The sequence below is a fragment of the Leuresthes tenuis genome, unplaced genomic scaffold, assembly GCF_036924035.1.
Source record: "Leuresthes tenuis unplaced genomic scaffold, fLeuTen1.0.hap1 SCAF_2, whole genome shotgun sequence".
Taxonomy (NCBI): Eukaryota; Metazoa; Chordata; class Actinopteri; order Atheriniformes; family Atherinopsidae; genus Leuresthes; species Leuresthes tenuis.
Window position 1 is genome coordinate 24006877 of NW_027325356.1, and position 24182 is coordinate 24031058.

A 24182-nucleotide genomic window follows, 5' to 3' on the forward strand; every position below is an offset into this window, starting at 1 on the left:
ATTTTTGATCTTTGAGTTGTTTTAGTTTGTGTCTTCACTCTGAGTAGCTTTTAGCTCCAGCTCACCAGCCAGGAAACCATCGGATTTTCCAAAATCAGAGCACTTTGACTATTTCTACAGCAGGTAAAACAGTGACTACTCATAAGTATTCCACTCAAAGAAACTGAAATTTGCCTTTTAAACAACCTAGCTAATGCTGCGTAGGTCCGTTCAGTAACTAAAACAGTTTTCACCCATGAGGATGCGCGATGGCAAATGTTTTTGTTTATGTGGTTTGTGAGGTGGATCCTTTAGGATTTGGGAACCTAATTCAGTATGTCTCCAAGTAATGACTGCCAGGGGTTTTCTCAGAAGAACATTACTACGTAGTGGGACGATCGATGCGATTTGCTTTTATCTTCACCACCATCAGCATCTAATTCTGCACTCATAAGCAACATGCAACTGCAAGATGAGGCATTTTGGATGCAGAAGCTTCCAGACTGAATTAACATTGATGTAGTGTTGGGATTAATCTTTAGCATTTTTCTAATTCTGACTCAAACCTGTTGTTGGACCATAATTAAAAACTGAGGATCTTATGATTTTAGCATTTTGTGACATAATCACTCAGAATCCCAACTCGTGAGTATGTTCTAATGCTATATGTTATGTATGCTAATGAATATGTTCTAAAAAAAAAACAAACATGTTAACTACACTCCCAGAGAGATATAAACAATTTACAAGAACATGGCAGATTACATGCAGCAATGGAATTGACAGCAACCAACCTAGTTTAATGGCCTTCTTACAAGAAATCGCGTAATGTTGGTGGCAGATTGCAAATGTCAAAGATGGTTCATTTGATCCTTGCTGCTTGGTGCCAAGCAAGAGTGGAAGCTATTACATTAATAGGACACATCTCGGCCGCTGCTTCCTCTGTGTCTCTCTACCTTTGCCTTATCTCATCGCATACCACTCAGCTTTTTTCTCCCTCACACAAACATATGCACACACAGGTGGTCTTGCCATCACATCAACAAAATCAGAGAGAAAATGAAAAGTTAAAAACAGTCTGAATAGGAAAGGGAGGCTGAATGTGGAGTCACCTCAGAGCCTTTGATGTTGCCATGGAACTACAAAAGTGCACTAATGTATTTTTTTTTCAGGTGCCTTTATCTTTCTTTTTTTCTTTTTCTTTTTGTTCGTACTGTTTTTCTCACAGTGCTTGGTGCAGCTTTGCTCTCATATTCATTTAAAAAAAGTTCAAGTCGCAAAAATGTTTTGAGAAATGAATGAAAACTGTAGATATATACAGTTTTTAATACCATGTTAGCCATATCATGTTATTACTATCTGCACAACAATGTGGTTGTGTGGATAGTAAACCTCATTAAGTTCTGATTTAAATTTTTTGCCATATATAATTAAAACTAACGCGTCTCTGTTAGATGAACATGTTATTAAACTGCTCAGATCTTTTTTTTAAAGTGTGTAAAAAAATTCTGAGTTTTGCCATACTTGAATTTCAGTCTGTACCGGAGACTGTAGTACACTGCTTCACTGACCAATCTGCAGTTTCACATACACATACACCAACTCTGGAGTGTGAGTGCTGGACAAAAATCTAAAGTCAAGCTTGAATACAGAGTCTGACAGGCCAATTATCTGATGTACTCTCCGTTCTGCATCCCCACCTCTGAAGGAAAGCAGATGTGAGAATCCTGTCACTTTCACTCAAGCTGATACAATGACACAAACCAACAACAAAAGGCACAGCTTTCACAAGGAATCGTGATGGACAGAGTTGTAAACCTTGTATTGTGACACAGTTTATCTTGTGGGTTGTCACATTTCAAGCTTTGGAAAATCCAGTGATATATAGTAGACATAGAGGGGATCTTTGTCAAAAGTTAAAATGCGTCACACTCCTCTTCCTCTTGAAGTTTCAAATGTCTTTTTTTTTTTTGCTGTGTGTAATTACTTGTGTCTCCTTTTGATGTATCAAACAACGTGTCCTGAAACAAATAACCTAGTTTAATTAGACTTGACAAAACTGAAGAGCATCTCTTTGCTTTGTAGGTGAATGTAGTTCCAGGATGTGTCAGAGCCTTGACCAAGATGCTGTACTGTCCATACTGCCGCGGCATGCCTGGGCTGAAACCCTGCCACAACTACTGCCACAACGTTATGAGAGGCTGTTTAGCTAACCAGGCAGATCTTGATGCTGAATGGAACCTTTTCATTGGTAAGAATCAAATTGAGCGCCCATGTTCCTGTTTCTCATTTTCTCATTGTAGTTTTTCCTGTCTGTCTGTTTGAAAACTTGAGTTTGTATTTCAAAGTCTGCATGTGTCTTTTCCAAGGCAGTGTCTTTGAATAGTCTCGGTGGGAATTCAGTAGGATGTGCTGTGTAAGATTCAGCTTGAAAGGATTTACAGAGACAAAACTGAAATCTTATTTGTGCAACCATTTCCCATTTTTTCCTGTCTGAAATGTTGTTTGCTATTGCTGGAAACCCTGGCATAGTGCTTAAAGCTCTGGTCCCTGCTGTTTGGGATTGATAAAGGAGAGTAGATCCAAGGCAAACACATATTCTATAGTGTTTCCAGCTGAGCTTGGTGAGTAATATAGCACTTCAGTTAGGCTGTAAGTAGCTGGCCACTGTAAGCCCTCCTGTTAAATGGATACCAAGGATGCACATAGAGTGCTCCCTCTGGATCTTTTGTAGGCCAGTGCTTTATTTGTTATGTACCCCAATCTCATCCTACCACCCACACTAAAAGATTATTTTCAAATGAAGCAAGCTTTTTCAAGACACTTCCCTGAAGACTATGTGTCAAGTGAACTGCACTCCTAAGCTTTTGGCTGTTTGGTGACAGGTCTGTCATCTGAGAAACCGCCAGATGATGTAGCATTTGTTTTCTCCAATGGCATGTCTGAAGTCTCAGATCAACATGGGCCCTAGTGCACTGAATGAGATGTCTCGCAGCTTTATGACATGTGTTAAAAAGTTAGTGTCTTGTTTGGTTGTGAAGAGGCAAATCTACGGCCGCAAAGGGACGATGTGGTTGACAGCAAGTAGAAGAGTTACTGTTTGTTGCAACAGAATGATGAGCTTGGTTCTACCAAAATGCCTTTGAGGTGTAGAAATTGTGGATTTTTAATTTAGGATGCTATTTTGTACAGACAATTTTGTTTTACCCTTTGGAAAAAAAAACAAAACAATGTCATTGTGAGTGTCATGAATAAATATGTAGAACCCAAGGGATGTTTATTTTTGCCATTAAAAGCTCTTTCTTTTTTTTGTTGGCTGACAATTTGTATTCATTACCTGTTCCTAAAGAACTTTGATTTGCTTACTATGCAGCTCACAAGAAATATTGATTTTTCTTTCAGAGACAACTTCTTAATGTATCATAGGTCAATTCACACAACTGAAGTACATCTTTGCATTTAAGAAATGTATAGATTGAGCTTGCACACTGTCTGTCATTGTCATCTCTGAAATCATTACATATTAGAGAAGGTTTGATGATACGTGTAGACTTCAGTTTTTAAGAACCCTCAACGACATTCACCAAAGGACATAGCTTGTGCTTAAATGTCACTATTGATACAGATGATTGGTAAGACTTCAGGGGAAGGATTTTTTATTTAGGCTTACAATTCCACAAAAAGAAAGAAAACATATAGGGTGTGTTTGCTATGTCCAACAAAATCAGGGGTATTTATGGAATAAATAAATTTGCTTCATTTTTATTTTTTTTAAAAAGAGTACATTCAGAGTGCCATGATGCTTGTAACATTCATTTTTTCATGTGGGGCATTTTGAAATGTCATGGCTGAAAACTGCACATTTGCAGTTAATCACATTAAGGTGAACTGGTCCCAGAGCCTTTTCTCATGCACATGTTGCTTTACTGTCTGGACTGAAACTGAAATCAGAATTGTCAAAAGTAAGAATCTTGTACGCCTGCTCTTTGCCAAATGAAAATGTGACCTGTAATTAGATTGAAGTGGATAAGAAAAAATAAAGAGGAGAAATTTTCTTGGAAACTAACTAAATGTAGCAAGATGGCTTGAAAGAATTTTCTTCACTTTAAGGTGAACTGCCATATAATGATCGGCAGTGGCTGAAATGAGGTAAGCTTCTCTAAAGGAAGTCCTCAGTTAATTTCAACTCACCTCAATCAAACGTTTGGTCTGAGAAATATGGTCTAAACTGATGTCTTACTGTATGATGTGATCCTCATTTTCTCTACAAAGAGATTTCTGCTTAAGAGGTATTTATTAGTGTTAGAAATTATGATGTAATAACCAAGCTTTGATGAAAAAATTTAATGTTATTACAGTTTAAAATTCAATGTCTAAATGGTTCTGGTAAAATATGATTTGATCTTGTATCTATAAGTTGGTGTTTAATAAACATGGAGCACACCAAAAGCCCTGTACTGAACTGTGCTCACTAATTAGCATTCCCCAAAGACAAAACACACAATGACATCAGCATTCTATTTTATTTATTCATTCATTTTAGTTTTCATTTTTTATTATCTATTTTCTGGCAGTAAACGTTCTTTATGTGTCGTTGTCTCAACAACAGAAACTTCATTAGCATATCACCGTTTTTAAAGCCCCAAGAAATCTGTGCATGAAAGTAAATACAAAGCCAGATGAATATATTGGATTTGTGTATGTGAATTTTGTGACAGACAATACATAAAAAGTACACCATTTGATATGTTTTTTTAATCCTAAAGCATTTTACATATTCATGCACATTTACATAAAAAATCCATGTGTTCAGTTATGTGTAAGCATTTTTTAAATATATAGCCATGTCACATAATAGCTTTGGCTTTTGATTTTTTTTGTGAAAAAATAAATTGATAACAACAGGATGAAAAAAATTATAGAAATTGCAATGTAATTTTTTACTGTGAGCATGTTGCATGCATGACTTGCTTACAAAACCTTGATTTATTTATTTTTCTCCTTTAATATTTCAGCCTGGAGTATTTACGGAGATCAATCACCAAGAGAACTATATATGAACCATAATTATGTTTTCAATAGTGTACAGTAGCATGGAATAAAATTGCTGTGTTTTCACTACCGTCTAATAAGCCATTTATATCTACAGACAGCGTGAGTGTGCATCTTTGTGCATTGAGTTTGTGTTGTTTCACTGTTATTTTTCTTGCTCTACAGTAAAATAACCAAACACTGGTTCTACAGCTTTTTACATTGTTCGCATTTATTCACCGTCTGTATTTTCGCCCTACATGCAATGAGGATGAGCGTGAGGAAGGGGAGTACCCAGTTAGTTGCAATCCACAACTTCTAGAGATGTCACCCTGACACACTGCTCATTTCAATTTTCTGAATTTCCTTAAAGGCTTTACAAATATAAGATATCCTTTAACATTACCTGAATGGTAATAACAAACAAATCGAGGCACCTTGATGTTAAAAGTAAATGCTTGGCAGTCCAATTTAGAGCCTGTACCTGTAGAGCCTGTAGAGCCTGTAGCCACTGATCATTAAAGTATGAACAAGAAAATGAATGCAGATAAGTTGGGTACGAAGATGTCAGTATCACACTGTGGCTTTAACAAGCATTTACTTGCGAGAGAGACCAAAAGTGTTCCACTACAATGGTTATTCCTGAAATATGCAGAACATTGAAGCGATTATGACCTTTGATGTAGCCTACATACAGCTCCGGTCGTGAGGAAGAGTGATGACAGCATCTATGTCATACATTTAAAGTTACAGTCACAGGGTGATAGTTTACTGTGTGTAAAGGTTACTGAAATGACTTCATGCCTTCCAGGCTGAAAAAAGGCACACTGTCATTGAACAATGAGGATAATCTTGAGGAAGGTTGTGATTTACCTGCTCGAACTGGTGTTGAGTGATTCTAGCCACTCTGACTTTTAGTATGCGTGTGTGTGCATATGTGTTGAAATATTCAGAGAAAGAATTCATGGTTTGGGCATTGGATGATACCAGGCCATCAGTCACCTGCCACCGTGACAGATTTACCTAGCTCTGCTTTATGACAGACACATCATTATCATTTTTCTTGTCAGCACCTTGTTAAAATGTCCTCAGAGAGACAGAGAGAGGTCTCGTGGTGTTATTCAAACACTACTTTAGTTTTCAGGCTTACACTATGATCAACACCTCTTTTGACTGGCAAATGACATGAAAGTAGCATCATAATTTCAGCTACACGCGACCAAAATGAATGACAGATGGTAACTGACTATGAAGTCACTCCCTGTTTTCAAACAGTGATCTTCTGATCATCATGGTTTATGATTTGATTTTTTTCTTGTACCTGATGTAGAAAAAGTAATTGCCAAAAATTTCATTTATTTTTAGGAATGCTTTGCAAAGCCAGAATGTTAAGCTGTTCAATTAAAAAGTTTGGTTACATAACAGTGATTTGTTTGAATGAGCATTCTCCAGGAGTTGTGATTCAATATTTTTTTACCAGGATTTTTAGGAGGAATCCTGGGCTCATAAACATAATTTAGTTACTTCAGTTAGACATTTTCTGTATAGTGTTTCCTCTTTTTCCAAATGTGAAGCCCACAACCACAGCTAATTATGCAACTTTATATGTCACAAGACCTTGCCAAAAGTCACACTGACTAAAATGAAACATATTTCTCTCAAATTGTTTACAATGTAGAATTGTGAAATGAGGTCACAGCGTACAAAATGACCTGGATCAGTTTTTATTGGTTGCAATTTCATAAATGCTGTGAGCTATTTTTCTTCCCTTGAGCATCCTTCTACCCATCTATTCAAGTAGTTTAATAGTGTTTCAAAACTACATCAATTATTATATTGTTGTACACTTACAGACAGAGATTACCTTTCAACCCAGTCACAAAGAGAGTTTTTTTTTCTACCTTGAATGGTCTTATGCATGAATACGGTTTCATCAAATACATCATTTCATCTTATCAGAAATAGTTGCACTCCGCTCATTCGGTGACTTTAAAACATCCTGGAAATATTAAAAGTAAGCCATTGCACTGAATTCCACCACTGAATGAATTGTGCTGTGGCTGCAAACTCATGATTTCTCCTAATTAAGATGTGGGCAGCTGTTGTTCTTTTGTGAGTCTTCTGACACCACAGTGTAAGTGACCCTCATTGATTTTATTTGTTCATTTCTTTTTAATTGCATGGATTAAGTTCTCATGTAACTGAAGCTCCCCACAATCCCCAAGTTCATGAGAATGTATTTCTCAACTCTAAAGAACTGCTACTAGTGAGATTACAAAGATGAACCCTGTGTAAATTAAAGAAACATCTTGCCAGAAACTGTCAAAAGCTGTTTACATTCAGTTTTACTAAATAGTGAAACCTTTAATGTGTCTTCTCCCACTGTCTTTAGCTTCTGGCAAGAAACATTCTCATTAACTGAACACGGAGTTTAACTGTTTCAAGAGCCCTCCAACACGACCTTAAGTAGTGAGCCCAGACATATAGGCTACGGTTCAGATTGCTTCTACTGTCAAATGTGGCCCAAGTTAGATTTTTTGCTCATATCAGACTCAGATCAGATTTTTTTTTATTGACAGTGTGAGTAGCACAAGTCACATTGAATCCGATTTTTATCAATTCCAGTTTGACCCATTTCAGTGTGTGGTCATAAACTGGGTACAGATTGGATATTTTGCAATGCATCCTCAGTCTGTATGAATCGAAATTCGTATGAATTCGACTTCTACAGATTTCATGGAACTTCTACGTCACTCACTAAGCATTTGGGAGGATAATTCCTGTGTCTAGTGATGCTTTTGTATATTTGTAATTTTTGTTGTTTATTGTGCACACGTGGGCCTGTTAAGTATAGTGAACCGTTCACACTGAAATCTGATATTGGCCAACAAAAAAGCAGATCTGAGCAGTAAATTAGATGTGAGCATTAAGAACTGCAGTCTGAATGTAGTCATAGACATAATGACACTCACAGCGACTCGTTTTTGAACATGATGGTCTAAGTAACAGACATGTCAGGAACAAATAAGCAAGCTTGTGGGTTTCTGCCTTTCAGAGAGACTGGATGACGCTCTTAATCAAGTGGAAGTGGTCTTCATATCCTCAACATCAAATACCAAATTAGACTTCTTTTTTTTCTAACTGATAGTGACTGTACAAACTCTATAAAATGCTGCTTCTTTGCATTCTTCAGCAAGAATGCCGACACAGCCACTTTTTAGATGCTCCTTATGACACTCTGCATTTCCACAGATAATGGCCAACTTTTATTGAATTGATTTTATTGAAGCTTCATTAATGACCCCTCTAAACGCCCCCTTTTTTTAAGACTTGTTTCCTTATCGAAAAGACATAGTGTTACGCATTCTTCAGTTTTACACAATTATACTTTTTGTGCTTTTGCCTAATCAGATCGCACATATTAAAGAACTTGTTTGAAATGTTCTTAAAATGCACTTAATTGTTTTCTTGCCAAAATATGAGATGACTGATAGAGTCTCAAGAATGTACAGTAAACATGAAACTATTGGCAGTGACCTCATTGTTTAAGAAGAATTGAACATGGAAAAACAGCTAGTCTGACTGTCTAAAAATATCTGCCTAGCAGTGTTACTAAAGTTCAAGATGAACACATTAGATCTTATTTGTTTAATCCATAGAATAACAGTTCTTCATGCTAAGCTCAGCTAAATGCTGACTCTTTGCGGTTGTATGTAAGGAAGATCCTAACCTCAGACTCCTTGCATACTCCTTGCATATCTTTTTTCAAGCGTCAACCCATTCCATTAACTTCTTTTATTTTAGAAATACTTTCAGAATGTGCGCCTTTGTTTGACAGTACATAGTATAGATATGCATGAAATGTGTTGAGAGTGCAGGCCAAGATTCAAACAAGGAACGGCAAAGTTCATTCACCTAACCACTCACTTATCAATTTTCCCCAAATCATTTCTTTGATCTTGCTGACAAACATATTCCAAATAATATCTAGGCAACTGCAGGGCTGCATCAGTGTCATTAATGTGAGACGTGTACTTGACTGTTTCATACTTGAAACGCTGTGATGGACTGGCAATCTGTCCAGAGGATGCCCTGCCTCTCACCCAATGACAGCTAGGATAGCCCTCCCGGCGGATATAGTTTATGAGTCTAAAGAAGAGCTTGAATAAGCATATATATCCCAGCATATGTATCTTAAAGTCAGTAAAACTGAAAAAAAAAACTATCAAGAATTCACTCCAGCTGTAAGTACTTGGGAGAAATGTTTTGGAGACTCCCCAAAGATGCATATATTTGCAAGGTTGTGAGATTCCTCCAATTGATTCAGCACTTGGAGCTATACACTAGAAAATATGTCAGTGGAAACTAACTGACGTCTTTCAGCTAATAGTTTTGGCCGAGTAAGACATTACTGTTTAAGTGGGAGAGAGATGAATTGAGGTTAGTGAGTTTGTGAACACAAATGGACCTTGAACAGCTGTGAAATAGATTGACAGAGGCAACGGATGTACACTTCTTCCGAAATCACATTAAGTGATTTGTAAAATAATGGGTTATTGACTTGGCCTATTAGGATATTACAGAATTACCTGACATATATTTTGTTCTCTATTTACTAAGTGTTTTCCACATGTTGCTCTTTTCATGACATCATGTTGCTGCAACCTTATTTCTGCCATGGTTAAATGCCACTCAGAAGGGAGAATCCCTTCCAACTGCTTATCTTGAGGCACTCTTGAACCCAAATGCAAAAAAGAGCGCCAAATAACTTGCTGGAGGCAATTTGTAAGCTTGAATCCACCACTGCATACAGTTCGCCAAACTTGAAAATACCGCTCCAACTGGAGCTCAAAGTTATTATTAATATTATTGTTTACATGACATCCCTTCTGCACTTTTGAGGTCAATGTCTTAAAGACTAAAACAATTTTAGTTGTTATCTATATGTTAAAATATTTTGTTATCTTGTTTTGTTTTACGTATTATTAAACTATTGTTTGACTTATGAGGTTAAGCAGTCATGATGTGTTTAAAAGTGACAAATTGTTATGTCATCTTAAATTAAATTTTTCTAACACTAATCACTTACAGAAACAAGCTGATTTTAACTTTACTTTTAAACTGATAAACTACATGATAAATTTTATATAATTTTGTCATTTTGTATCTCGGCTCAAAAATGTAACTGTACTGTAATGCAGTGACATAATGTGTTTGTAATCTCTTATTGCATGCCTGTGTGTTCCCATTAACTGAGCCCTTCAAAGAAAGGTCAGCATGCTCTGTGGTCTGTTGGGACAAAAGTTAATCCATCACTTTATCCCTGTTAGTCTCTGTAGGGCACTCATGGGGTATATACGATGTTTAGTAATCATCTGCAGGTTCCCTTGTTCTTTGTTGATTCTACAAGGAGTATTCCGCCAGTTTACCATTGCATCCTTTAATACAGCTGGACTTTAAAAATCAGATAAGAACTACATTTTTGCAGGCACCCCACTTATGAATTCTTAGCAGCTCCCGAGAAACACCTATTATATGCTGTCCTAGACTGCACAAAAGATATAAAGTGTGACAGCAGCAGCAAATAACACATCAAAGAGTCATATGGTTGTGTTTGAGAAAAAAGTTTGTTTTTTTTCTTTCAGTTTGTCAAAATAGCAAGGTATGACAAGGAACTATGTCCCAGAGCATGTGCAGTGACACGATGATGTCTCCCTGACATGGAGGTACTCTCCCGATTGAAGCTGAAGTTGTCAGTTTTTTTAATATATTTATCTTAACCTGCCAACATCTTTAGGCTGCATACCAAAACAGGCTATTTTACACAGCTGGTTGTGCAACTTCTAGATCACTGGTCTGCCAAATAATGACTAAGAGAGCAGCAAGCACAACTCAATACGTATAAAAAAGGTAACATGGGTGCAAGGTCTTATCTAATGATAACATGTACAAAATACCAGCACTCACTGACATATTGTCAAGTTTAATAAGGTGCAAGAGTGAACACTAATGGATTTCAGCAATAAGCCTTCATCAGGGTACAGCAGCTGATGAATCTTTCCTTGTTTCTCACAGAAAATACTAAATCAATTGCATTGTTGGGTTTTGCTACTGTAAATTTCATCTATCTTTGCTTAAATTGTTACGTTATTGTCTTTTTTCGATCTTTTTCCTTTTCATAGTAAATAATATCCTTTATAAAAATCACATTTCCTATAGTGTGATGGTAACAACTCTATTTAGGGTGAAAAGTAAAAATATGACATGGATGGTGTACCCTTTAAACTCTATATCCCAGTGTTGTGTGAAATCAGTTCTGACCTGTGGACTATAGTGAGATTTTTTTTCCAGCATGGACAAAGTTGCTACCACTTAATGCAACTGTAAGCACTTTTAGAGAGCAATTTAGTTTTAACAATACCGGAGACATTTTTAAGGAGCTGAATTGAACTCTAATGGTGTTGAAGTAACTCTGCAGATTGTGCTGTATACTGTATCTTTATTTCATTGGAGAAACAGATCTAATTTATGCATTGATAATCTAATCTAGTTGAGGCAGTTTGTGAAAAGTGTCATCAGCTTCTATTGTTAGATGCACTTTGTTTCTATGCTGACATTTTTTCTGCTTTACATTAACAGATAGTGTAACATAAAGTTAATCCTTTCATTTTCATCACTGTAACTCTAAATCTTAGGGCAGATTTGTATTTATGTGCACAGGGTAGCAGTTCATTGTGTTGTGTTAATCATTTTCCCTACAGCAGAATTATTCCTCGGTTGATTTGTATCAGTGCTGTAACTTTGGCAATGTCAACCCGATAACAAATGATAACTTAAATTTATACTAGAGGCAAGTTCTCTTGTACTAAATTGTAATTACTATGCATGATTGATTTTTAAATTACCTTTAATTTTAAAGAAAATCCCTGCTTTGTTTAAAGTTGAACTATTCAATGTGAAAAAAAAAGAATTCCAGCATCTTTTGAAGAAATACATGAAGGAAAAGACTATGTGGCTTATTTGGAATAGTGATTTGTCTCTTGATCTTAAAGACCAGGGGCCAGAAGCATAAAACTCATGTACATTCATGGCTAAAAACAGAAATGTACATACTTATTTCTTTCTACATATTTCTAAAACTGTGCATATGTATGATTCTCTATTATAAATCTCTGTCAATGAAAAACTATATGCAAATGCACAAGCCAGAATTCTACTCCCATTTTTAGCCATGAATGAGTGTGTGCACTCCACTAATTTATCATTTGCATATCAAGACATTGTTTGTACAACAACTGAATTAGCATGATGATGAAAGCAACAGTAGTGTAGGAGCACAATTTTACCAAATATAAAACTGAGACACTAGTCAGTGAAGCAGAGCAAAAGAAAATGTGGTCATCGCAGTTCTGTAATCACAAAAATAAAAACTGCTCAATTAAAAAAGTAATACAGAGCAAAAGAGGCAGTGTTGTGCATGAACGCGTTAAAATGAGTGTTTTTAACTGACAAACATGGATTGAGTGCAGCTCTCTGAGCATGAACAATGTTCTTGTCAACAGTAAATGTCATGAATTGTACCTGCATGCATCCCATGGGTGTGCGCCCCAGCAGGTGATAATTACAGCACCAGACAAAGTGTTGATTTCCATTTATACAACTAACGCAACTGCATTAGGACAATGCAGATGTGTAGTTACAGATGTGCAGGACCACGCAGCACCGCTCCTGCAGTAGAACGCAGATAGAAACTGACAAAAAATTGTAGAAGACTCATAAAGGAGTTAGTGACGCAAGCCATCTGTATCTGAATATGTTATAGCTGACTTTGCACAGCAGGGGGTCAGAGGAGAACACCTGTAAAGTAGGTTTAACTTAATTTGGTCTTAAGTGCGAACTGTCCTGCGCATTGACTCTGTCCTCACCTGTCCTGCACTGCCACTTTTTGTCTGAGGTGGAGCTCCCACAACAGATTTGGTCAAAAAGCTATAGGTCTATATCTTTAGTTTCGTTCAGGCGTATTTGGCTGTCAGCTTATGTTAGTGTAATATTAATTGTGCGAGCGACTAAAGCATTTGTCCCTAGCCCGCTGCTGGCTAAAATGCTTCAGATGCACTGTGATGGGCAGGGGTCGCTTTGACCTTACTGTTGTGGAGCACAGTGCTGATTCCTTATTCCACTAGCACCAGAATACAGTTTAAAAAGATAGTAATTCAATTGCTGTATAATGAATATGAACTGTTTAGCTCTGAAGTCTATGATCATTTAGAGCCACTTATGTTTTATTGAATTTGACAGAAGCCGAATTATCATGAGTGATTTAATGAATGTGACTTAAGGTCAAAGTTGTCAAAGCTTAAATGTGCTCTGTCAAACTCAGTCAAATAAACAAGGAAAATAGACAAGGAAAATAGATAGATGCAAAATTGTGCGGGCATCAGCTCAGATGGATATGGTGCCTCTGTTCCAGTACTTCATTAAACTCTATAACACAGAGCTCATGAAAAAGTGAGAAATTAACGTGAACCTGTTCGTTTTAAGGACTGTGAACTTAGTTAATCGTTTCAAATGGTGAACTAAGAACTTGAACTATATTGGGGTGACCTTACACAACAGTGGCCAAAACATGCATCAGTTCACACAGCACATCGGTGCAACGGTAGAGGACTGACAAATCCTGTTTTATCTTCAACGGATGAATGCACAGCTTGTACAGTCAACAGTCTAGGTGGAGATGATCAGGAGGGAGAGACAGAAGTACAGATGGATCATGGCATGTTTGCTGTTTCCTTAAACAGCCCTGTGGAGCCTATGAGAAAACCATGTGGCGTGTGAAAGATCTTTAGATATTTGTTTCCTTTTCAAAGTCTCAATAGAGAGGTCTTTCACTGCCATTACACACGAGCAGCAGTTATTCATAGTACCCACATTTTCTGTAAATAAGAGTGTATTGTGTGCATGCATAATTCATGCATCTCACCCCAGGTCATACAAGATGAATATGAACAACCTCATTGAGCCATTTCTATGGGTTTACACATTTAGCTTTACACTAGTCCTCACTTTGACTCCAGAGCAGTCATGCTTGGTCCACTTAGAATTTTGTGTTACATCTTTTTTTCCTTCTTTTTTAAAAATCCCTTTGGGCCAGTCTGACTTACGTGGTGTGAAACAGTAAGATATTTTACCCAAATGACATGTGAGAGTGATGCCAATGACAGCAATTATTCAACTAAAAGTGAAATAATTACTGACAACCCCAACTCAAGATAGAGCTTTCATCTACAATGACCGTGAAATATATATAATTTTTATCTTAGATTGTGAAAGCCAGTAATGTGTCAGTACAATTAAAAATGAGGTGAAGAGGGTCACAGTTGCCAATGGGTGAGACCCTTGACAGATAGCCAACCTATCAGAGAGACAAATCAGACAATTAACCTAACATGCATGTTTTTGGACTTTTGGAAGAAGCTATAGTAGCCATGAACCATTGTATGTGTAAACTCTTCACAGAAAGGCCCCTACCCTGATTTGAAAAGAGAGCATTTTCCAGCCAATTCACCACCACTACACACTACACATATCATCAGTATGCAATGCGGTATTTTAGAATATGTTTACCTACAATGAGAATAAATTTACAAGCTCCTAAATGATGAAGTAGCTGCTCAGGATGAATGCAGTAGTGTTTGGCAGAGAATGGGCTCATTGTGGTCATACTTATTGATCTTCCCTGCACATCTCACCACATCAAAGTTGGATTGACTTTGCAAGACAAAAGTAAAAGAAGTCAATTTGTTCAACCAATTACATGGTAAACATGCAGTAAAATGCAGTACCTGTTAATTGAATTAAAAAAAAAAAGAATTCTGCTCATGAGTAGGACTGACCTTTAATTCTTTCTCGACATTTGGTTACATATTCACAGATGTATGACTGCTTTTTCCTCCAAGGGACTCTGCAGGTAGTTTGTTTGATCTTCTCCATATTCTACAGGGAGAGACAAAATCTGAGTATTCCATTAGGAAAAGTCTGCAGCCTGAAGCAAAAAAGTTTTTATTTTTGTAAAGCTGGCAGCATGCGGCCAGTAGTAAACAACACAGCTCACAGTTTAACCCAGTGGATAATCAATGAATGGTACTATAAATCAATCTATGATTTTTATAATGCAAAAAGAAAATGATTTTTATCCATGATACGCCTCTAGATCAATATCGGATAATGGCAGCAACAGAAAAGTTTTTTTAAATCTATTTGTTAAGGAAAATGGTCTGTTGGGCTGCACAACAGAACTGCCAGGGGGATTGAATCCCGGCAGGGGCCTTTCTGTGTGGAATTTACATGTTCTTCTCGTGCATGCTTTGTTTCTCTCCAGGTACTCTGACTTTCTCTCACAGTCATAAATCATGCATGTTAGGTTAATTGGTTATTCTAAAGTGACCCTGGGAGTTGGCCCTGTGACGGACCGGCATCCTGTCCAGATTGGACTCTGACTCTGGCTTCATGGCAGCTGGGATAGGCTCTATGGGGTAAATAGAATAGAAAATACTTTATTCATCCTCTGTGGGGCAAATTCAAATTATCATGCAGCTTAATTCAAATATTTACAATGATTGTATATTAGAACAAAAACAACAATAATAAAAAATAATCAATAAATTAATAAATTTGACAAGAACATGTTAGCAGTCACTGTGAAAAAGCCTTATGGCTGTGGGGACAAAGGACCTCCACTTTTTCCCAAGTCACTAAAGACAGCTGCCATTAAGCCACTCCTAAAGAAGAGAACTCTAGATGCCTCCATGATGAACAACTACAGACCTGTCTCTAATCTCTCTTTTATATTCAAGATTATTGATAAAGTTGTATTTAACCAGCTCAACAACTTTCTGAATGAAAGTGGAAGTCTCGATAACTTTCAATCAGGCTTCCGACGTCTTCACAGCACTGAAACAGCTCTGGTCAAAGTGTTAAACGACATCAAGTTGAATACTGATTCTGGTTATGTTTCAGTCCTGGTTCTGTTGGATCTCAACGCTGCACTTGATGCTGTAGATCACATAATCCTGTTGCACAGGCTGGAAAAGTGGGTTGGACTTTCTAGAGCGGTCCTTAACTGGTTCAGGTCCTATTTAAAAGGTTGACGTTATTTTGTTACAATTGGCAGTTATGAATCTGAGCGAGTGGCCATGACTTGTGGAGTCTCCCAGAGGTCAATAAAAGAAAAGAGGAAATACAACAGAACCTCACTCCGCTAAGAGGAAGACAAATAGCTAAGAACTGCAAACTCAAAATCACTCTATAAGGAGGAAATCCAAACTCAGTACTAGAAAAACTAAATATAAAGCGCTCCTATACTGCATATACTATACTAACACTATACTTTTATTCGTGCTTACAGTTTTCATTGTAAAAGTTTGAATCAAATGAAAGCCGTTATCCGACATCTAGACATCCAGTCTCCAGTATCAGACTTGCATTTTAATCGTGGCTACATGAATACAGAAAGCACAACTGATGCAGAACAGGGAAGTGATGCTTCAGAACCTGGCACTAAAGGTCACTTGACCAATCAAAGAAATAGATTACATCAATGGAAATCTGATAAGCTATGAAGTTAGTATTTTATCTGCTTTGTGTCATTTTAAATTGAACTAATGAGTGCCCTTGTTTGTAATGGCTGTTTTGTCAGTTTGTTACCATAAATGTAACTGTAGAAATAAACGTAAGTCATTTTTTGCCCTTTAGATTTTTTTTTTCATCAAGCAGTGCTTTATCTAATAAACTGGATAAGCCGCCACCTGTGGGAGTCATGAGGTAAATAGTGTGCAAAATATGGTCCTCAGCCTTTCAACGATTTTTTATTAGAACAGGTCATCCACAAAATGTTGCTCATTACCAGTCCATCATTTCTTGTTTCTTCTTTTCTTTCTTCTTTTCTTTTCTTAGAGAAAATGTATGTGGCATTTTTAAAAAAGTTATTAAGCATGTAGAGGTAACCCTTCCTCACAGCAATTCACAAGGCTGACTCATACTCACAATCCATCAAATATTCATTAAGCTATATGAAAAATAGGTTGTCAAACCTCCACTGAGGATATCATTTAGGTCTTTGAGTCTTTTATGGAATGAGTAACAGAATTGCTGCCAATTTCCCATCTACTCTCACTGAATTCCACCGTGGCTTTTATTGCATGAGCATTAGAGCCACACTCTGATAAACATAGGCAACTGAAGACCTCACAGGACTTGCGTTGGCCCCATGCGATGACCTCGGGTCAGCCTCTGATGGAAATCTAACCACGCACCATGCTCCATTTGAGACTCAAGAGTAAACAAACAGGCAAAGGAAAGTCAACTAACTCTCTGTGGCTCTGTTCGATGAGCACACTTTAAATTGCAAGCCTGATACACACAACCAAGCACATGTTCATGTGATTGAAAAAATTGAATTAAATATTTAGTGTAGACAGAATATTACAGGTTCAAGGAGGGTCAATTGAAGTTTAACATTTTGATTACTGTTCGAAACACGCTGTACAAATGTTTTCTTGAGTAATTTTGATGTATTTTATCTAATTGAAGAAATTAGATCATAATAAATTAGAACAGATTTTACTCCATGGGTGTGCACAGCCGAGCGTCCTAATTGGAACAACAAAATCATAAATGAAATATAATAAATATGGTACTAAAGTGCAAATGTTCTCCAGTTTGTTCAAAATCTGGTCTGTGGAGTCTTAGAAACTGCATATGACCTGTGAGCATGTCTAATTTATTACATTTAAATTGTCAACGCAAAAACAGCCTATCACCACCACTTCAAATTAAAAAGAGTTTTTTAACTTCAACATAAGAAAGTGTTGGACCAAATGGAGTGTTTGCCTTGGGTTACTGCATGGCTTGAAAAGGATTATCAAGCAAAGTAAAGAATTTATGTTTTAAATGCTAATGTGACTGTCAAGTGGAATGCAAATGAAGGAATATTCCACAATGCATAACATTAAATATATTTTTTTTTCCAGAGGTTTTTCTGTTGTCTCTAATGTTTTCTGTTGTGTTTAGCATCTTTTATCCGTAGTATGTCCTGTGTGAGCACAGAATTACTAAACCCATGAGATTTGGGCTTTCACGACTTGCTGACCTCCAATGCAATGGTATTTTATTACTAAAAAGCACTTGGATTTCCTGTGCTCACCACTAGTTCTTCTTCAGGCACAATGATTGTTTAATCTGGCCAAATCCAGTTCTAATTCATAATCTCATCAAACCATCATAGTGCAAACATCTGCCTACCAGATTTCAGCAAAATCTGGTGAAAATATTTTTTTGAAGTCTTTGCCAAAAATATATGTTTTAACTTTAATGCTACATTAAAGTACAAAAGTACCAGTCTTACATACTTGATTATAAGTAAATGCATCTACAGTGTATTTCTACTTGCTACTTTCTCTACTGGGTTTTGGTGAAGCTGGGTTTCAGTGTAGCTGTTGCAAAGCTGTGTTGGACTGAGACAGGAACCCTTAAAACTATTTTTTCCATCGTCTGTACCAGCTTTATGGAATAATCTTCATGTTTTAAAAGCACTCCAGCAAGCGCTTTTTCTTCCGTACTGACCTCTTCTCACACTTACACGCCTTACTCATGCTGGTGAGCTTAATATCCTTCTCTGTCAATCGTAACAGAGAGGAAAGAGACTTTGTTTCCTTGGTCTTATGACAGCCACCCTGAAAAGCTGGCCTGAAGGCAAGAGCTTAACACATTCAGCAAAAGCTGGTAAGGGCAGTCTCAAAGTTACTTTTTGGTCCTTTATTTTTATTACTTTTGAAAGAGGGGAGAGAGGAAATCGGGAAAGAGCAGGGAGGACCCTATGGTAACAGTCTTGAGTGGCATTGGTTTTCCTTAGCATAAGTCTGTTGGACTATAAATGTGAGAACCAAATCCGATTTACCAATTGATCTTATTTGTCAAATTTACAAAAGTCCTTAGCTTTTCTTGCTCAGCTTTGATTCAAATTAAAGTTTTATTATAAGCTGTATACAAATCATTAAAAACAGTTGAATGAGTCAAACTCTGGGAGAGTTATGTACAGCAGTTCACATTCCTTTTCTGACTATTTCACTTCTTTCTCTTTTTATCGGAAAGAAAATACACCTTTAGAGTAGGCGGAAAACAACATAGATTTACAATAAATTAAATACTTACATAACCTGCATGTTCCTAACCATCAGTATTTCACAGGATTTCAAACAAAACAAACTCTTCTTGCTGAGGAATGTACACAGGACATGGAGTTTTGGTTTCCAGAAGTGTAAAATGGACTCAAATGTATTATAAAGTCGTTATCTTTGACAGAAAACAACAGTGAGTCAGTGATGGTTTGCTATAACTGTAACAGCAACACTGTTGCACCAAACACAACAAGTCATTTTTGATGCCTAAAGATAACCACACCTGAACCACAGGGGTGTCTGAGCAGACCTCATTAGAGGCCACTTAAAAATGATGCTGATACAGAAGACACTGACAAATGACCTGCTTTTTCATTCTTGAATGAGCACTTCTTGTCCTGATTGTGTTGAAGTGAACTGCCATTAACGTGTTGTTTATCTGACAGATTACACATTTAGTAGTTTCTTAAGGCAGGAATTTCTTCATAAATAATAGTCAGTCTTATCTGACAATATTTTTGAGTTGCCAGATTTTTTCCTAACTCTAGTTTCTTAATTGATGCTTTTTGTTCACTTAGTAATGTTTGAGGCTATTAAAGTGCTGCAGAACATAATTAAGGTTTTAGGAAATCTTTGCCTCAGTTGTGATAGAGACAGGAATCCCATTTATAGTATGCAAAGTGTTCAAGCTGAGTAGCAAACATATCTACTGTGTATGAAGGAACTATCACAGAAGCTAAGATATGTGAATATTTAACGGAACCAAACAGATGGTGGTTAAAAGAAAGTTTACCAAAATATTTCAGCAGGAAGCCTTCATCGAGCTCTCAAATTAAAATGCAAACATGTGTACCATAAATCATGGCTCAAATTGTCTAATGTCTTGTTGAATGAAGGTCGCCGCCAGCAGCAACATTTACATCAAAACTGAACATCTCTGAGATCTAAGATAAAGTATCTGTCATCACAATGTAATGTGTTACAAGAAGGCCAAAAAAGTTCTTCACTAAATCGGCATAAAAGTTTACAAAAATGTAGAAGAGGAACATTAGTTTGACCTGCAGAGCTCTGAAAGTCTCTTTGATGGAATGATGATGCAGTGCAACTGTTTGCATTCATGATTCGTGGTATGTCAGATGTGGGAAGGAAAAGACCTGCATGACGTCAGCTCAAAGGTAGTTCTGTCTCATTGTTTAGGTGTTTAACAGCTTCAGGAAATGGTAAACCATGCAAGTGTCCTCTTGGATAATTTCAAATATCAGGTCTTTTTGAGGAAGAATATGACGCCTTTAGGATTCAAATGCGGAGATCCCAAGTATCCTTCCAAGTCATGCCAAGTCAAGGAGTCATACCTTTTAGGTAAAAAAAAACATCGTTCCTAAGACTAATCATTAACATTTTATATATTAACAGTCTGATCAAAGTGTCCCTGATACCACTATCCATTTGTACATTGATGATAATTTAATGTAAGGTTTTGCAGGTGATTTGGATGTTATTAAATTTTTATGTCTTTTGTTTAAATGTTTAAGCAGTATTTCACTGGCAAACCTAGAATGTATTTCAGGATTAAGACTTGAATTATTTAATTAAACTTGTCCTATGTGTCTGATTTCATAACCACATGCAGTCTTTTGCTTTTAATTGATACATAAAGACAAAGTTAAGTGTCTGTGTGCTTTACGGAAATCATGTTTGATTAGAATAATTTAGAGGATCAATTTGTGTCTGAGATGGTTATGAAATTCAATTACTAGCATAGCATATTGATTCATTAATGTTCTTTGATATTTTTGCATTAGAAATTTGAATATATCGTACAAATAAATCAATTTTGTAATTATCCAGATTCATTAGCATGTATGCAAATCAAGAAGCTGTTTTTCTGTAAAAGCCATTTGTAAGATTAGTGCAATGAATTTAATTCATACTCCATGTTTTACTTCAGACTTTTTCTATCTCTATCCATTTCTCGAAAGGAAATGAAGGACACCATCCTTTTTGTGTTTGTAAATGATGGTTGTTAACCCATAAGAGGAGACGCTGTTATTTGTACTCTTTCTGTTTTGAAGAATATAGTTAGAAAGGTAGGAAGGTGATGTGGCTGTTAACATAATGAAACATGAAATGTGTGCATTTCATTATGAAATGTAAATATTTAACTTCTTTGAACTGATTTGTAACCTCTGTGCTATGACAGATGCCATGTTGCTGGTGGCAAACAGACTGGAGGGGCCATCCAGCATTGAAACAGTTATACAGCCAATCGACATCAAGATCTCTGAGGCTATCATGACTCTGCAGGACAACAGCATGCAAGTGTCAATAAAGGTACCGTATCCTCAAGTAACCTTGTAATTGGTTTCTAATAAATGTTTGCTTTAAAGGTACATTTGAAGAAATTCTGATTTAATTCTTTTTTTTAAGTTTTTATTGGGCTGCACAGAGGTGTGGTGGTTAGCAGTCTCACCTCAGAGCAAGAGGGTCCCTGATTAGATTCCCGACTAATGCCTTTCATTGTGGAGTTTTCATGTTCTCCCCGTGCATGTATGAGTTCTCTTCCGGGTAATCCTGCTTCCCCCCACAGACCGAAACACGCATGTTAGGCTGATTGGTAATTCTAAACTGACCATAGAAGTGCATGTGAGAGTATGTGATTGTATGTCTCTGTGTGGCCCTGTGATGGACTGGCGACGAGTCCATGTTGTCCACCACCATTCGCCTAATGGCTGAACTGAATTAAGTGGGTATGGGAAAAGGAAGGAATGATTAAAACGTTTAATTATTATTTTATTGATTTGTGCAAAAGATATAATTCAACATCTAACAGTTTAAATTGTCAGTATAATGGCTGGGATATATGAGCCAAACTCATCTTATCTATGTCTTATTGCAGCAATTTATTTTTAATCTCATGATGCAAGTGAACATACAGTCCTTTCTCACTGACTAACAAAATTTGAATGCCTTATGTTCCTCAAATAAGAGCTGAGGATACTTGGCCTTCATTTCTTATTATAAGCGTTATTAGCATCACCTGCGATATACTGAATAAATATCTTCCAAAGTGAAGTCTGGCACAGTGCACATTAACACCACATGTACGTCCACATTAAAGTGAACTCGCTATTCATCTAGGAATATCCATAATCTCAATAACCTCTAAACTGGCCCTCCTTTTTTTCCCCTTATCTTGAAAAATTCCAACTTTATCGTAGATTTTGCACACAGAGTGTTTCGGGCAGTTGGATTTACAAAGTAACGAATAGGCTAACAAACTGCTAACTCAACAGTCAAACTGATTGCTACATTTTGAACACACTCGAGTTAAAGTTTACAGCTGTATTTACTCAATCACTACTGAAATGTACACAGACTGTATGCCTTGTGGTTAATTTTGATCTGTGGATATTTTCCCATCGTATTTTGCAAAATTGATTACATACCAGCAGAACAAGCTCAATTAGTGTCTTTCCCTGTATTATTAGTATTTTTCTGTTGTGTTTCATTCTGTGCACTTATTAAAAAAGCTACTGAAGACAACTGATATGACAACTGAAAAGTTGCCTCTCATTCGTGTTTCCTTCTTTGAACACTAGAGGACTTGGTCCAAAGATTGAAGAGAGTTGTACAGAAAGGAACAGGATAACAAACTCAATGACATGTTCTGCAAATGAGGTTTCTAAATTCAGTTGTTGCTGCACATTTAACACTGTCTGTATTGCATTAAACTAGAATTGTTGCTGAATCTAATCAGACAGAAACCCTACTGTTTTTAGCAGAGTTTCATTGTTACACATGTGCATCCTGGCTTTTATTTCAGGATATACGGTTCACTATATGTTGTAAATTGTAGCAATACTCAATACACATTTCTGGTTCCTAAAAAAATGCATTTATATGTTAAAAGCAATCGTTTTTTAAAATCATACAATACCATACAGCTATATTTTAATGAAGTTAATGATCACTTTTTATAAACTATGTTTTATGTTAACTGCCAGTGATCACTTGTTTCTCCTATACAGTGGGGGTGCAGGACAGTTGAATGTGCAAGAAACTTGCAAAATGATGTCTCAAGACTTCAAATAGCTTTGTAATTTTCTAAATAGCTAACAGCACGACCATAACACCACAGTGAATAGTTATTCATGTCGCTTCGTTTCAAAGGCTGGTTTTCCACTTCAGGTTTTTATCCTGATCATTTTATGTATTCTGGTCTATTCTCAAGAAGGTGTTGCAGAGGCCAGCGTGAATTAGATGTCCCATCCTTTTCCCATATTGAGAGGGCTTCAGTGTGCAACTTAACCTATTGTCTGTGCCCTTGATGCCTCAATCTTGTAAGGTTGTGCTTGGGTGACAGATTGGTCGGAGATTACAATTTTCCTTACGTTCCCATTTTAACCTAATGCAATCCTTTCCCAAGTTTTGTGCAATATATCAGGCTATATTGATATGCAACTTCTCTGCTGCATGGATCAGTTTAAAAGCACTTAGCTTGTGTTGTGTATAACATACTGAAAATGTAATTATGGTGAGAAATGGATACATATTAGAGAAAAGACATCCTCTTGCCATGACAGCCACAAAGCACATTAGAGTGCTCCATCACATACTGAACCAGGGGCAAGCAGGCAGGTCAGAGAGGAATGCTAATGAGCTTTGCTGTTTGGGGGTGTGTTGTTTGGGCCCTAAAAGCCTGGGAGACCAAGCCATCTGAAAACAATCTGTTATCGTATTTTTTTTTTTTTCATTTATTTGACCTTTATTTAACCAGGAAATAAATACTCTCAAGACTTAAGATTTCTTCTTCAAGAGTGTCCCGTCCAAGATAGGCAGCAGCTCTGGTCAGCATTAAAAAAACTAAATAATATATATGTAGATATGATTTAAGGAAATGATAACACATTAAAACATCAAACGCTTAAGACACCAAAACCTAATCTAACCTAATGTTATCACGATAGATACTGCATGCTAAATAGGGTAGAATGGTCA

General features: G+C 36.7%; 1 protein-coding gene across 1 annotated transcript in view; it reads left to right on the plus strand.

The window, feature by feature from the left end:
- Positions 1–24182, plus strand: part of gpc6a (glypican 6a) — a 129694-nt gene that overhangs the window by 77622 nt on the left and 27890 nt on the right. Inside the window, exons 4-5 of the mRNA XM_072380756.1 lie at positions 2065–2230; positions 21385–21515. Of these exons, the coding sequence (XP_072236857.1) occupies positions 2065–2230; positions 21385–21515 (297 nt within the window). The remainder of the gene's footprint in view (positions 1–2064; positions 2231–21384; positions 21516–24182) is intronic.